Source organism: Narcine bancroftii, chromosome 4 (assembly GCF_036971445.1).
Source record: "Narcine bancroftii isolate sNarBan1 chromosome 4, sNarBan1.hap1, whole genome shotgun sequence".
NCBI classification, from domain to species: domain Eukaryota; kingdom Metazoa; phylum Chordata; class Chondrichthyes; order Torpediniformes; family Narcinidae; genus Narcine; species Narcine bancroftii.
The window spans coordinates 89,128,430-89,141,713 of NC_091472.1; the positions used below are offsets into that span (position 1 = coordinate 89,128,430).

At 37.3% G+C, this 13,284-nt stretch overlaps 1 protein-coding gene across 4 annotated transcripts in view; it reads right to left on the minus strand.

Moving 5' to 3' along the window:
* ninl (ninein-like) overlaps positions 1-13,284 on the minus strand; it is a 142,606-nt gene that overhangs the window by 68,527 nt on the left and 60,795 nt on the right. For 3 of the 4 annotated variants that reach the window (XM_069931894.1, XM_069931895.1, XM_069931896.1), the window contains 3 exons: positions 12,586-12,776; positions 11,222-11,362; positions 1,466-1,633 (listed from right to left, as the gene is read on the minus strand). In XM_069931894.1, the coding sequence (XP_069787995.1) occupies positions 1,466-1,633; positions 11,222-11,362; positions 12,586-12,776 (500 nt within the window). The remainder of the gene's footprint in view (positions 1-1,465; positions 1,634-11,221; positions 11,363-12,585; positions 12,777-13,284) is intronic. The other variant, XM_069931897.1, reaches the window with a different exon arrangement.

The following is a 13,284-nucleotide window of genomic DNA, read 5'->3' on the forward strand; positions in this document are numbered from 1 at the left end:
GAGAGCGCTACGAGGCGTCTCTCAATATGAATGCAACGTTGGAGCAGCCTTTTAGGGCTGCTGTCTGAAAGGTAAGTTTTAAAGTTTTAGATCCATTCTTGTAGCCAGCCTATTTACTTCCACAAACAGCTCTCTACCTATTTTAGGAATATATAGCCCTTTTTTAAGCAGGAAATAATTATTCTTTGTAAAGTGACAAAGACAGCTATCTATCAATAAAATTCAGGAAAAAATCTATTTAACAACATTAAAATGATTTATAATAACAAATTACTGTGCAAATCATATTTGAAAAAAAACCAATTTGAATAATCATCAAAAAGAGCATTTCCTCTGTTTTGGAGTAATGAATGGAGAATATCTGAATAAAGTGAAAAGAAAGCTACAATTATATATAACCTCAAGAGGTTCCATAGCACTTTTCAACTTTTTAATTACATTGGACATTAGTTGTTGAAATGTAGGAAATGACATAAAGTAAAATGTGATGATCACCAATTAACTAGTTACATGGATGTTAAAGTTGGTTGTTTTTCAAAAAGTCATTTTCACAGTTAAATTTAATTTCTCCTTGGTAGATACAAAAAAGATTTGTGATATAAATGGTGGCTGCAAGGTACAAAATGCTTGTTCAGCTCAGGATGCAGAAATGTTTTGAGGGAATGCAGAATCTCAAGGTTAAATTACTTGCTGCACAGATAACATATCTGCCTTTTGATTTTTTTGCTTCTATACAGAAAATAATGGGAGATAAGGAACTACAGCCTAACACTATACTTTTTGCAGGACTTTACACTCACGAGTATTGATGTCCCCACATCATAAGTTAATTAAAACGGAATCTTGAGAGTAAAAGGGGTATAAAATAGGGGTAATTCCTTTGGTCCTAGGCTGGAGATCACATAAGCCATGAGACACAAAATAGAGAGGAATCAGTGCTGAAAGGAGAGCAAAAGGAGTTTCCATTACTGATCAGAGAGTGGATAACAAATATCTTTAGGGTTTTCTTCCTAATTTTTATGACATTCTATTCTCAGGAAGAGATTATCAATAAGAGGAACAGGTTCAAGAATTTGCACAAAGCATCCTAATTTTTTTTTTATATATAAATTGACCCTTTTGCCCGACTCCTGGAAACATTTAGACATGACTCCAAAATAGAAAAGTTATTAGGAACCTCACATACAAGCATCAGTAGCATACAGAAGCCCTGTTTAATTATTGGGTGATGTGTAATACCTCATAAACTACCCATCCACTCACTTTGTCAATGATCTCCTGTGGAAGAATCTGCAGTTCCCACATCAGCCTCATTAACTAACTCAGAAACCACAACACCAGAGCAGAAGCAGGTCATCCTAGATCCAGAGGGACTGCCCAAGGAAACACAGCAATAGCTCAGAAACCCGATCATTTGATGTGCATCAAGATTACACATCAAAGTTCAATAAGAGTGGCATCTCACCTGTAATATGTCTTGACTGTTTTTAACTCCATCTTCCTGCCACATGTTCATAATTTGTTCCGATGATGCATAGCCAGTGCCATCATCAAGAACAGAAAACAGCTGTGAACCAACTGTACTGGATATTAAGGATCGAGTTGCTGTTCGATGTCTGTTTCCATCAAAACTCTGGGAGGAAAGCAGAAATAAAACAGTACAGCACAGGAACCTGCCATTCAGCTCATGACCTCTGCATCAAATACAATGGCTAAATGCAACTAAAACTCTGCAGTATGCACATGACAAACTACTCCAGTACCACAAATACTTGTCTGCACTCGTGAAACGCAGTCTTCATTTTTGCGCTATAGAATATTATAGCACAGTATAGGCCAGCCACAATATTGTGCCAACTGATAGAAGCTACTCAACAAACTAAACCTTCCCTACCTTACACCCATAACCCTCCATTTTTCTTACATCCGTGAACCTGTCTAAAAGTCCCTATTGTACCAGCCTCCACCACCACTTCTCTCTGTGTAAAAAGAAAGACGTATCCCTGACATCTCCCCTAAACTTTCCTCCTGTCATCTTGAACAGATGTCCACTACCGTTTGCTACTCCATCCGCAGGAAAAAGGTGCTTGCTGTCCACCCGACCAGAACGGAACACAATATTCCATGTGTGGTCTGATCAGAGTTTTAGAGAGCCGAAATATTACCTCACAGACCACCATGACTGTGATTATTTATCATTTTTCTTTTTATATTTATTATACCTTTCCACATGATACACTATTGGAACTTTTATTTTACAAAGTATTTGTTTGGCTGTAGCAAGGAAGAATTTTGGTGCACAAGTACATTGTAGTTTGTGTACGACAATAAACATCATATTCACGTGTCTATCCAGAAGCCTCTTAAATGGTACTTAAAATAGGCTTCCACCATTACCTCTGGTAGCCCATTTCACTGACCCAACAATCTGTGTAAAAAAAACCCTGTTCATCTCTATCAAACTTCATCCCCACGCCACCCCCCACCCACCTTGAATGCATGCATCTAGCGCGTGGCAGTTTTACATTGGGAAAGAGGTTCTCACTCTCTATCCTCTCATAATGTTACAAACTTCTATCTGGTCTCCTCTCAGACTCCAACACTCCAGAGAAAACAATCCAAAGTTAGAACATGAAACACAGAACAGGAACAGGCCCCACAGCCCACAATCTCTGCACTGAATACAATCCCAAATTAAACTAAAACTTTGCTGCCAGCATAAGATCTGCATCTCTCTATTCCCTGCATAACTCATAACCTCTAATCCAAGCAGCATCCTAGTAAATCTCTTTGCCACAATTGTACCCTTTCCAAAGCCTTCACATTCTTCCTGTAATGGGATTGGAGGGGGTGGGGTGGGGAAAGAGGTCAATGGGAGGGAGGGGAAGCAATTAGAATTGCACACAATACACCAAGTGTGGTCAAAAGTTTTATATCTTTCAGGAAAATATTGATTATATTCTGTGTGTTTATAAATGATCTACATGGATGACTCTCTACATTTGTGCCACAATCATTTCATTATAAAAGCTCCTCAAAATCAAGAACTGCTCAGTGACAACCTACATCAAGATAGAATATAGAAGGAGTCACATGATGGAGTAAAGGCCGGTAGGCGAATACCAGCACCCTCCAGAAAAGAAGAAATAAAATGAAGAAAACTCAAAGTTAAAGAAACACAAAACACAACAAATAAAAGATAAAGGTGTGGAGAAAAGAAAGAAAATGGCACCCAAGAAGGAAAAAGCAAAAACAACGGGAAAAAAAGAAGAAAAGATGCCGGAAGAGAAAGGAGAAGGCCTTAACTGCATGAAGAGGCAGGGAGCCGCTGTGGAGAGAGGAGCCCGCTCCCCGAGGTTAGTGGCAACCCCGCAGAGTCGCGACCTACCAACCGCGGGACTGCAAAAATGGCTCTCTGAGCCAAAGAGAAGTGCACACACCAAGGAAAAGAAAAATACCGACGGGAGGGGGACCCAGCTGCGGAGTGAACTTACACAGCGAGACCAGCTGAGAGATGCCCGACTGCAGGGCTCTCAGCTGGAAGAAGAGGAAAGCAACAGGAAAGGGAGTGATAAGAAAGAAAAACAACAACAGGAAGCCCAACAGATAACTATCCCAGAAGAAGAGGACCAATAACAAGAAGCTATGCAAAAAAACACCCAACAAACGGAGGCAGGCAGCTCAACAAGAAAGTCAGAAGAGACACAGATACAAGGAAGAGAAGTAGAAGACACAAACACAGGTGCAGACAGAGAAGAAGAACACCAAGTTCTGCACAGAGGAATAGAAGGTAAAATAGATGCATAGTATATAGATTTTAAAAAATTTCAAGAACAAATAAAAGCATTAAAATAATGGTTGACATTAGAATTTGGTGAAATTAAAAGAAAAATGAAAACTACAGAAGAAAAAGTGAGTAGAATAGAGCTGGTCATGACAGAAATAGGGAAAATATTAGAAAATGTGGAAGAATGAGAAATGGCTGTTGAAATGGAAGTGAATGACTTAAGAAGAAAATTGGAAGACAGTGACAAAAAAGTTAAAGAGTCACAAGAGTTGTTAGCTCAGAAAATTGATATAATGGAAAACTATAGTAGGCGAAACCACATAAAGATAGTGGGCCTAAAGGAAGATGAAGAAGGCAAAAATATGAAAGAATTTATAAAAGAATGGATCCCAAAGGTCCTGGGAATGCCAGAAATACAGGAAGGAATGGAAATACAAAGGGCACACAGAACACTAGCCCCAAAACCACAGCCACAACAAAAACCAAGATCTGTTTTAGTAGAATTTCTAAGATACATGACAAGAGAAAATATATGGTAGAGGGCAAAGAATAAAATTAGAGAAGACAAAAAAACCATTGGAATACAAGGGGCAAAAAATATTTTTTTACCCAGACATAAGTTTTGAACTCCTTTAGGAGTTTAACACAGCAAAATCGATCCTATGGAAAAAAGGCTATAAATTTAAATTTATGTTAAAATATCCAGCTTTGCTTAAAATATTTATCCCAAGGGAGCAAAACATACCGTTCTCGGATCCGGAGAAATCACGAGAATTTGCAGAACGCCTGCAGGACAGAAGGAGAGATGAAGAGATGTAACAAGAATGAAGAATGATGACAAACTACATATAAAGATGTAAAAATAATAAGTAAGAACTAAAGAAGGGAAAGAAAAGGGAAGTAAGGGAGAGGGGAAAAAAGGAGGGGAATAAAAAAGAAGAGGGTGAGTTTTGTTAAATGTGAAGATAAAAGCCTTTTCTGGAGGGGGTTGGGTGGGAGAGAATAACAGTCACTGCGAAATCAGTTGACGCTTGCGAGCGGGTTCACAATCCGAATGGAGAGGGGAGTTGTGGTTGCCCGGCAAGAGACAAGGGGCAACTCAGAGGGGGGGGGAACACTTGGGGTTAAGGGAATTTTAGATGTGGGAGTTGTTGAGTATTTTATGCTTTAGAAGTGTTGTCATATATTGAGTTCAAAAAGGGAAAACTGAGAGATGAAAATGGGGAAAAGGGGAAAGGTGGTGATGAAGCAGAAATGAGGTGTAAACAGAGTATGAGATGGCCATGTTGAACTATAGGACTATAAATATTAATGGAATACATAACCAAATGAAAAGGAAGAGACAATTAAATTTACTGAAAAAAGAAAAAATAGATATAGCATTTGTGCAGGAAACGCATCTAACTGAAGTGGATCATAATAAATTAAGGAGAGACTGGGTAGGGCACATAACGGCAGCATCATATAATTCAAAAGCCAGAGGTGTAACTATATTAATCAATAAAAATGTACCAATCAAAATAGAGGAGGAAATAATAGATCCAGCAGGGAGGTATGTAATGATAAAAGTGTCAGATATATTCAGAATTCTGGAATTTTGTCAATATATGTGCACCTAATGAAGAGGATCAAAAGTTTATGCAAGATTTTTTTTGAAGATTCTAGATACGCAGAGGAATATATTGATAGGAGGGGATTTTAACCTTAATTTGGACCCAAAGTTGGATAAAACTGGACAAAAGACTAGCAAAAAGAATAAAGTGGCCAAATTTATGGTTAAGTCAATGCAGGAATTGAAACTTATGTATATATGGAGGAGGAAGACCCCAAGAGAGAAGGAATACTCATATTATTCGAGTAGGCATAAAACATAATCAACGATTGATATGTTTTTGTTGTCAGCCATATCCAAGGGAAAGTTAGGAAAATGGAATATAAAGCTAGTTTGCTATCTGATCATTTACCCCTGTTATTAGCAAAAGAACTGGGGGACATCCATCCCATAGAGATGGAGATTAAACTCCATGCTACTTAAAAGACAGGATTTTAGAGAATTTATTGAATGCCAAATTAAAATGTACTTTAAAATAAATACGGAATCAGTGAAAGACAAATTTATATTATGGGATGCAATGAAAGCCTTCATCAGAGGGCAGATAATAAGTTATGTAACTAAGACGAAAAAGGACTACAATCGGGAAATAGAACAGTTGGAAAGGAAATAGTAAGTACAGAAAAAGAACTAGCAACAAGGGAAGATACAACAAAAATAAGAGAATTGGCAGACAAAAAAAAATAACATAATGAAAATAAAGCAGAAGTATTACGAGCTAGGAGAAAAAAATGCACAAAATATTAGCCTAGCAACTTAAAACAAAACAAGCTAAAAGAACTGTATTGGCATCAAGGAAATAGGACAAACAACCCAACAGAGATCAATGAAAATTTCAAGGAATTCTATGAACAATTATACAGAACTGAGAACAAAGGGAAAGAAAACAAAATGGAAGTTTTTAGCTAAAATTGAACTATCAAAATTGCAAGGAGGTACAAAACAAATTGATAAAACCACTTGAAATAGAGGAAATATAGGATATATTAAAAAAGCTGCCGAACAATAAAACGCCTGGAGAGGATGGACTCCCAATAGAATTCTATAAAACATTTAATGGCTTATTAATTCCTCCTCTCCTGGAAGTAATGAACCAGATTGAAGTAACACAAAACTTGCCAGATTCATGCAAAACAGCAATAATTACAGTAATACCAAAGATGGGGAAATATCCACTAATACCAGCATCGTATAGACCAATATCTCTACTCAACTCAGATTATAAGATAATAGCTAAACTATTATCAAACAGATTGGACGACTGTGTACCAAAAATAGTAAGACTAGATCAAACTGGATTTATTAAGACGAACAACGGACAATATCTGTAAATTCATTAACTTAATCCATGCAGTACAAGGAAACAAGATGCCAACAGTGGCGGTTGCCTTAGACGCAGAGAAAGCCTTTGACAGAGTAGAATGGAATTATTTATTCAAAGTACTACTGAGGTTCAACCTACCAGAAAAACATATTAATTGGATTAAAGCATTATATAAGGGACCATTGGCGAAGGTGACAGTGAATGGATATATATCGAACCAATTTAAATTAAGCAGGTCAACTAGGCAGGGATCTCCCTCACTGTTCGCTTTAGCTATAGAACCCTTGGCAGAACTGATAAGAACAGAAAATAAAATAAAAGGGATAAAAATAAAAGAGAAAGAATATAAAATCAGTCTATTTGCAGATGACATCATAGTATACTTAACAGAACCAGAATTATCAATAAAAGAATTATATATAAAATTGAAGGAATATGGAGAAATATCGGGGTACAAGATCAATGCAAATAAAAGTGAAGCGATGCCAATGAATATTGCGGATTTCACAAAGTTTAAGAAAGAATCACCATTTAAATGGCAAACACAAGCAATCCGATACCTAGGTATTAGACTAGATAATAATCTTTTGATCGACGTTAGGTTAACGTCGAAGTACTCGAGATGGCAGAGGTCGACAGCATCGAGTCCACGCTGCTGAAGATCCAGCTGCGCTGGATGGGTCACGTCTCCAGAATGGAGGACCATCGCCTTCCCAAGATCGTGTTATATGGCGAGCTCTCCACTGGCCACCGTGACAGAGGTGCACCAAAAAAAAGGTACAAGGACTGCCTAAAGAAATCTCTTGGTGCCTGCCACATTGACCACCGCCAGTGGGCTGATAACGCCTCAAACTGTGCATCTTGGCGCCTCACAGTTTGGCGGGCAGCAACCTCCTTTGAAGAAGACCGCAGAGCCCACCTCACTGACAAAAGGCAAAGGAGGAAAAACCCAACACCCAACCCCAACCAACCAATTTTCCCCTGCAACCGCTGCAACCGTGTCTGCCTGTCCCGCATCGGACTTGTCAGCCACAAACAAGCCTGCAGCTGACGTGGACTTTTTACCCCCTCCATAAATCTTCGTCCGCGAAGCCAAGCCAAAGAAGAATCTTTTGATCCCTTTCCTTTAAAGAATGGGAGAGAAAAGGGATCAAAAGAATAGAAAATTGTTTTTTGGGAAATAATTTATTATCTTTTGAACAAATGAAGTACAAATATGGTATAACTCACGATACAATGTTTGCATACCATCAACTGAAAACCTACTTGAAGGACAAATTGGGAAGCAAGCTGAGGTTACCAGAAGGAAGCAGTTTTGAATATGTGATTACAGACACAAATATAATTAAAAGATTTATAACAAACATGTACATCAAACTGCAAGAGAAAGAGAATGAGGAAACAAGCTGTAAACCTAAACAAAAATGGGAACAAGATCTAAACATAAAGATAAAGAATGAAACAAGGGAAAAGCTATGCTCCGGAACTATGAGAAATACAATAAAAACGAGGTTACGCATGATACAATATAATTGGTTATACAGGCTATACACCACGCCCCAAAAGTTAAATAAATGGGACCCAACAGTATCAGATAGATGTTTTCGCTGTAAGAAGGAAATGAGAACAACAGTACATGCAATTGGGGCATGTGAGAAAGTGGAAAAGTTTTGGGAAGATCTAAATCAGGTATTAAATAAAATTACAAAAAGCAACATACCAAAATATCCAGAGATCTTTCTTCTAAGTAATATAAGAAGTAAAGAACATGGACTCGATTTGGATGGAGCACAAAAAAGATTTATTATGATAGCCTTAGCTGTAGCAAAAAAATGTATAATGTCAACCTGGAAATCAGAAGATAGCCTGAGAATACAGCAATAGTACATAGAAATGAATAAACGTATTCCACTGGAAAAAATAACATATAATTTAAGAAATAAAAAGAATCACCATTTAAATGGCAAACACAAGCAATCCAATACCTAGGTATTAGATTAGATAATAATTTAGGCCATCCATACAAATTAAATTATCAGCCATTAATTAAGAAATTACAGGATGACTTAGAACATTGGAAAGAATTGCCACTAACATTGATAGGAAGGGTAAATTGCATTAAAATAAATATCTTCCCAAGGATACAATACCTATTTCAATTGTTACCAATTCCCTTAACAGAGAAATTCTTCAATGAACTAAAGAGAATAATAAGGAAATTCTTATGGAAAGGGGGGAAACCGAGTATATCGCTAGATAAATTAAAAGAATGGTACAAACAAGGGGATTTGCAGCTACAAAACTTTAAAAATTATTATAGGCAGCACAATTAAGATACCTATCAGATTTTTATCAAACAAGGGAAAAACCAGATAGGACCAAGATAGAGCTAGATAAAATAGGGGAGAAGGTTCCAGAACATATACTTCATAAGTGAGTTGAAAAACTGGTGCAATATAAAAGTTCACCAGTACTGCACCATTTACTCAACATATGGAAGAAGATTCACGTAGAAAGGAAAAAAACAAATTACCAACTACCAAAATTATTATTGACGCAAAATCAACTAATCCCTTTCACAACAGATAACCTTTCCTTTAGAGAATGGGAGAGAAAAGGAATTAAAAGAATAGAAAATTGTTTTTTGGGAAACAATTTATTGACATTTGAACAAATGAAGTACAAATATGGAATAACTCATGGTACAATGTTTGCATACCACCAACTGAAAACCCACTTAAAGGACAAATTGGGAATCAGACTAAGATTACCAGAAGGAAGCAGCTTTGAATATGTGATTACAGAAACAACGATAATAAAAAGATTTATAACAAACATGTACATCAAGCTGCAAGAGAAGGAAAATGATGAAATGAGCTATAAACCCAAGCAAAAGTGAGAAAAAGATTTAAACATAAAGGTAAAAAATGAAATATGGGAAAAGTTATGCTCTGGAACTATGAAAAATATAATAAACACAAGGTTACGCATGATACAATATAATTGGATACCCAGGGTATATATCACGCCCCTAAAGTTAAATAAATGGGATCTAACATTATCAGATAGATGTTTTCACTGTAAGAAGGAAATGAGAACAACAGTACATGCAATTTGCACATGTGAGAAAGTGAAAATGTTTTGGGAAGATCTAAATCAGGTATTAAATAAAATCACAAAAAGCAACATACCAAAAAATCCAGAGATCTTTCTTCTAAGTAATATAAGAAGTAAAGAATTAGGCCTCAAACTGGATGAAGTGCAAAAAAGATTTATTATGATAGCCTTAGCTGTAGCAAAAAGATGTATAATGTCAACTTGGAAATCAGAAGAGAGCCTGAAAGTACAGCAAGGGTACATGGAAATGAATAAATTTATTCCATTGGAAAAAATAACATATAATTTTAAAAATAAAGTCACATTATTTGAACAAATTTGGGAACCGTACATGGAACATAACAGAGAGGGCTTGCCTCGGACCTCCATCCCCGAAAATAATAAAATGAGAAGACGACAAAATGACCTGATCCAGTGTGTAAAAGTAAATGACACAAATTTTCTTGTTTATTTTCATTGTGGGATGACATTGTTTAATGGTTTTATTGTATTGTATATGTTGAACGTTTGGATGGGGGGTGGGAAGGAGGGAGGGAAGGTAAGGGGGGAAAAAAGGGGAGAAAATGCCGCAATGTATATTTAAGAGGGAAATATTTGTATGTATTTTGATTGATATGGTTCATAGTGTGAAAATGTTAAAAAAATTAAAAAGATAGAATATAGAATTGTAACATGTTATTTTTTTCTATAAATGGCACCAACACTTTGAGAAAAGGGGGGAAAATTAACACTGATTGGTCCTAGTCAATACTCCGGTCCTGTGTTTACATTGAATTATATCTTCTGAGAAAAATAGGTTTTGTATGTATGTCAAAAGAACAGTGATGGGGACAGGGGTGATGCCAAGAGTCAGATCAGCACACAAGGCTGAGTGGAGTCAATTGTCTCAAATCAGCATGTTAATGATGAACGATGATTTAAAATAAATGTTACATGGCCATCAGTAGTGGCCTAAAGGACTTTAAAGGCAAAGTATGTGTGACTGCAACCCAATTTACTACAAAGTGTTGGTAACACAGCTCTGGTTTCCCTCACAAGAAGCTGGCTACAAAATGTTTGTTATTTTCTCTCTTACTAGTGGTGAACAAGTGAGTGGTGAATTTGTTCCTGATGAGGACTCATTTTTGTTGGATGGTAAGTTGATGCTCATTCACTATAATACCAATGCCTGGACGTAACTTTTACACAATGAAAGGTGTATTTATTTTTATCATGTCTGCATTTCTCCTTGTGGCATGATTTTACTTTGCTCCAAAAGTCTAAATGGTGAAAATGAACATGCCTTTCCAGCCTCTCAATACAAGGTAGCTAATGTAAAAGCCATAGGGATGGGAGAAAAGGGTTTAAAATGAGAAAGCAATACAATTAAGGTTAAGCCTACCTGCTTGTGGGATCGATGGTATTTCTTCTCATAGGGTGTAGAAGCTATGGGTCCATGATGAAACAAGCCAAGAAGAAATTCACTGCGATTCACTTTGTCATCACCATCTTTGTCCAGCCGTCTGAAAAGACTCTCAACTTCCTGTGGGGCGAATTCACAAATATGTCAAAGTTACAGGGACCATACATGCCTCCACTAATCTCATCATGAAGACAGAGTCTAGAGCAAGCCAACCTCAATGGGGACAACAGCACATTTAAGTAAAAGCTTTGTTTTCTTTTCACCTCGTGCAACATAAATATATATTTTTATAGACTCAGAAGGAGAGAAGTATGAAAGAAACCAAAATTTGACTGCTTCACAGGAAAGGGGCCCCATAAACATTGAGCAGAGTCCTAAGGGGGCCATAGCCAAAAACAGTCGAGAATGGCTGGTCTGGAACTGGAGACAAATGAGCAGTTTCCATGACTTGCAACATCCTCAATCAATTCATGAGCAAATAGGGATGTATGAAATGTCATTTCAATTTAGAAAACATGCTCATTTGAACACAGCAAGCTCCCATAAACAGAATAATGACTGGTTTCTGCGACAAATAATGGCCAGGACACACACTTCACAAGCTTTTATTTACTTCTCGTGATGATTAAGTTGCCACCTCCTCTTTCACCTTGGCTTCAAGCAGTTGGTATCCTTTGTATTATGTACAATACAAGATTAAGCAATCTTTTTGAAAATTTTATTTATTAAATACAATAATGGATACAGTTTAGAAAAACAAAATAAATGATATTTTTTAAATAAATAATAACCCCTACAACCCCACTCCCCACCCTAACCCACAGACCCCCTTCTAATCTACCCCCCAAAAAAAAGAAAAAAGAAAGAGCAGATCACATAACATAAAATTCATCAATTAATTACCATGGTTCGGAACATCACTACTAACGTGTGGAAAGGGGATTTAATAATTCAGCCCCATGTAATCCAAATACGGGCTCTAGGTTTTAGCAAAAAAGGAATTATATGTTATCTTTTCCAATGGAATACAAGATCCCATCTCCACCTGCTCTCTCTGAATTAATCTCATTTTTCCAAGTTATTGCCAAACACTTTCTAGCCACAGCTATCTTGTTGAAGTGCACAAACACAGAACTTCAGCACACAAGTAATGATGACTCCCACTTTAATTAAACTTGCAGCCATTGGCATGAGATGGTTAACGAGCATTAACTGGTTGCCAGGCTGATAAGAGACCTTGGAGATAAATTTTCAGCTCACCCAGTGTGGAAATATTGAAGCCAGTTCGCTGTTTGAAAATTTTCAGTGCCATTTTACCAACACTTCACATTAAACACACATACTTGGTCTTTGAGGTCCTTCAGGCCAATATTGTTGCAGACCATCGCCAATTCCTCTCGATTAAGATAGCCATTTTTCCCTACTCCCAACTCTTCCCAGATCGCTTGCACATGATCTTCTGTGGCTTCAGGCCAAGGAGTAGATGACCATCGGGGGCTGTCGAAACCACTGGGATTGCATCTGCTCTGCTGACCTAAGTAATTTTAAACATAAACAGTGCTCATCAATTTTTAAAATATCACAGATATCAAGTTGATGGATGTTTTCTGAGAACAAAGATGTCATGATAAAACCAAGCTATAGTCCAAAAACACACTTTCCAATTACTTCTATTCCTCTGCTCTTAGTCCACAAAAGGGAATGTTCACTCCAATTCCCTTTTAAGGGCGACACGGTTGGCACAGTGGTTAGCGCAACACATTTACAGCACCAGCAATCGGGACCAGGGTTCAAATTCTGCACTGTCTGTAAGGAGATTGTACTTTCTCCCTTTCTCTACATGGTTTTCCTTGGGGGTTCTGGTTTTCTCCCACCATTTGAAACATACTGGGAGTGTAGAATAATGGGATGTATATTGGATGACACGGACTCAAGGGGCAAAATGGCACTGAATCTCCTTTCTACATATGAAATTCATCCTTCTCCACCCCCCCCCCCATACTAGAAAAACTTTTCATCAGCCTCATCAAACCCTTGATAAC